This window comes from Mesoplodon bidens, assembly GCF_964165515.1.
Source record: "Mesoplodon bidens genome assembly, contig: HAP1_SCAFFOLD_455, whole genome shotgun sequence".
Classification (NCBI taxonomy): domain Eukaryota; kingdom Metazoa; phylum Chordata; class Mammalia; order Artiodactyla; family Ziphiidae; genus Mesoplodon; species Mesoplodon bidens.
The window spans coordinates 159,071-162,645 of NW_027672345.1; the positions used below are offsets into that span (position 1 = coordinate 159,071).

Sequence of the window (3,575 nt, forward strand, 5' to 3'; positions counted from 1 at the left end):
TCCAGCATTTCAATCTCAGGCCCTTGCTCACCAGGCCCTTTCCTTGAACTTCCGCATTTCCCTTGGAAAAATAACAGGCCCCAGTTAACCAGTCCTTCTCTTATTTCTCCTTCTTCCCCAACCCCCATCCCACAGGAAGAACTGCATCCTCTGATGCAGTCCCAAAGTATGATTTCCCCCCACCTCTACAACTCTCGATGGACTGCTAATTCCCAGGCAGCAAACTGAGAAGCCTGCCTGGGGCAGATGTATCTACCCTGAGGCCCTGCACAAACGCCACACAACCATATCCAACTGATGCTGTTTATTTATCTTCCGGTTTTATTCCAGGTTTACTGGCGTCTCCCTCCCTGTACATTTCACCACCAGACCCCTCTTCATTTCTTCGTGTGCATGACAACCATGTTGACCGTTCGCCTTCATGCGAAGCAGCTTCTTAGGTCGAGGGTGATGCTCCATCACACGCATCTCAAAATCGGGAGTTCCTTTGAAAACACACACAGGCACACGCATAATAACCCATCCTCTCTGAACGATGCTAAAGACCGCTTTAACTTTTTAGGGCCCTGCCCAGGAGACAGAGTGACATCCCCTGTGATCTCTTACATTTCCCCCAACCACATATTAGAAACTATTCTTCATAATCTACACAAAATGGCCACTGTTCTCACAATAGCCATGGGAGGTGAAGGAGATGCATAAAAAAATTAAAAGATGACGGTGATGATCAAAACAGAAAAAAAAAAATGATGGGACAGCGGGGTAAGGCTTTGCACAAAGGGGACTCACAGACCTTTGTGGAAAGGGGGTGTGGGGGGGAATCTGAGGCAAGCCCAAATTTAAGGGGGCGGCACAGGAGGCCTGAGGGTGGGGTTGATGGCCATGGAGTGACAGTTCAGAGACGTGTACCTCTGAATCTCAGTGACTCTGACTCTCATGCTGCTTCACTCACCTAAAGCTTCCCTAGTCAGAACCAGTTCTGCACTGCAGTTTTCCAGACGTGCTGTCGCACCCCGATGCCCTCACGCCCTGGTGTCACTGTATGTCTCTGAGCCTCAACTTCTCCATGAGTGAAATAAATGACCCAGCTTACTCGTTTCAGCGCCCAGCCCCTGGGCTCCTCACCCACCTGTCCTCCTCTCTGTCACCTGTCCCGGTGGGGCCTTCCTCCCTCGGGTAGTAGCGCAGGGGATTGGGCCACAGGTCCTCGCCGATGATCTGGTCGGGGAAAGGGGCCCGGTCGGGACAGGCCAGGCCAGGCCAGGCCAGGCCAGGCCAGGCCCACACCCCTCCCCCCGAGCAGCCGAACAACGTCGCCATTGCTGAGGAGGCCCAGAGGCACCCCACCTCAGCAATCCTGCTAGATCCTGCACAGCTGTGGTCAGAGAACCAGCTGAAGAAGTTAAGGCCGCTGTTGTGGTGCCTGCGGCTATATGCCTCCCTTTCAAAACCATGGTGCCACTGAATTGGAGTGGAATGAGATGCCCTATATCCTGTGGGACAAGGAGCGTGGGAGAAGGGACTAAATCACGTTTCAACTTCACCTCACCCCATCTGCCCTCCCCCACAATCCAGGGAGCTGTCTCTTACCAGTGACGTGAATGAGATACTCCTTAACAACCACCTCATTCTGGAAATAGGGGTTGTTCCGGAAAAACAACGTGATCTTGCGGCAATCACTGGGATATCTGAGTTCCTCCACCTGCCGGGACAAAGTGGAGGAGGAAGGTGAAATCTCTCTCCGGCAGACCTGCTCCTTCCTGCTTTCCGGGATAAATCATTTCCCCTCTCCTCCCCAGCCTCAGCCTCCCCAGCCTGACCTTCAAGTTGGTCATGTAGCTAAGTATGTCTTTATCTTGGGCACTCATCATGGCTGACATCCGGCGGTCGTTCACAAACTGCTTTACGTCAAGGAGCCTCTAGACGCCGGAGGTGAAAGGGCTGGGAGCACAGAGCGAGCCTGCAGAGTAGCCTGGGAGTGTCTGACCTCAAGTCCCCACTAGCATCTATTCCTATTCCTTCAGTACAGACTGCATGAAGGCACAATGAGCCCCTCGGGGTGTGCATATCTGTGCACTAAAACAGGGAGCCTCCGATTCTGAGAGGGAAGCCCTGATCTCCATCTGGACAGAACAAGCTTAGATCCGCACAGCAAACACTCCTGGCTCTAACTAGGATGAGCATTCAGAACTCCCCACTCTCACCCCCGTTTTCCCTGATGGTTATTCCAAGAAGAACCTGTGCACAAGACAACTCTTTTGTCTCCAGAGGCCCTGGTACTAATGACAATACCTTTTTGGACCTCTGCAACTAAAGCCCTAGTCTTGTTTCCTGCTATGCAGAAAATCAACACGCCTCCACCATTTCAGGATCACATTTCCATGAGTGTGCCCACAATGCACAATCCAATGGATACATTTTGGTGCCCAAACGGCCCGCTATGTTAGGTACCTCTTGCACTACCCCGGCCACAACACGGTCTCTCAAATACAAAATTAAGGATACAACTTTGAACCAGAAGCCAGGGATGCTCTGGATGATGGTGCTTCTGTGTTCTAGATAGTGCTTCCGCCTCCGAAGTGCTGTGAGTCTGAGACGAAAGTAGCCTCGGAAGCATTGCCTATTCACAGGCTCCAGCTGTAACTGCACGGCCTCCAGGGCCTCCAGCGCCTCCAGCGGGGACCCGGTGATCGTGGGTCCACGCCCTGGCTCTTCCTGCCCCTGCTCCTGGGGCTTCTCCTCCGGCTCTTCCGCCACCACCTGCTTCTGCTCTTCCTGCTCTTCCTGCTGCTGCTCCTCCGCCACCTCCTCCACCTCTTCCATCATGTCCTCCACAGGCTGCCAAAACACCTCCACGATCCCCGCCACCTGTCCCTCCAACAGGGCCGCGCCTTGCTGCACCACCTCCCCGCTAAAGATGGCGGCCTCCTCGCCCCACCCATCAGCTAGTGCCAGCACCCTACCCACCTCCCGCACCACACCTGGGGACCCGCGGGCCCCTGCTTCCTGAGGACCCCCTCCCACACCTAGGAGGACCCCGGGTCCCCGGGCAGTGCCACCTTCCCCGGGCCCCGCCTCGCTGCCCATGTGGACCTGGCTCTGAGCTGGGGCAGAAGAAAAGGTGCGGCAGCTGGAAGCTCAGCACGTGGGCCGCACACAACGCAAGCCCAGCAACTAGAGTCACGCTTCGCTGCGGACTGAACCGTTCCCTGGAGCCTCTGCGGTGAAGAGGCCTGAAACGCATACGCAGGAAATTTGGACACCAGGCATGCGTGACCGGGTGGCAGGAAGGAGCTCGAAGCCACGCCCAGGCCGCTCGACCCCATCACGACCAATCAGGGCGAGGACAGTGGGCGTCACCCTCGGCTGCCTCGCCCCTCGCCCTGTGGAAAGAGGCCATCTTCCGGGATTGCCGGCCCCGACGAAACACCGCTTCTCCCCGCCCTGACCTAGCAGCCCAGGTTCCACAGGGAGCTCGCCTCCAGGTAGGCCTCCGGCCTTCCGTCTGGCATGCCCGGGTGCCCTGTGATACCTATGTGGCCTGTGCCAGTTGGAGCCAGGAGTTCCGGCTCTGA

General features: G+C 56.0%; 1 protein-coding gene across 1 annotated transcript; it reads right to left on the reverse strand.

Moving 5' to 3' along the window:
* Positions 1 to 1,098: 1,098 nt before the first annotated feature.
* Positions 1,099 to 3,087, reverse strand: LOC308610334 (testis-specific Y-encoded protein 10-like; the record flags this gene model as incomplete). Its single annotated transcript, XM_081259508.1, has 5 exons — positions 1,099 to 1,218; positions 1,348 to 1,493; positions 1,591 to 1,702; positions 1,821 to 1,919; positions 2,452 to 3,087. 5 exons carry the CDS (start codon positions 3,085 to 3,087, stop codon positions 1,099 to 1,101), a joined length of 1,113 nt encoding a protein of 370 aa, XP_081115634.1.
* Positions 3,088 to 3,575: the final 488 nt, after the last annotated feature.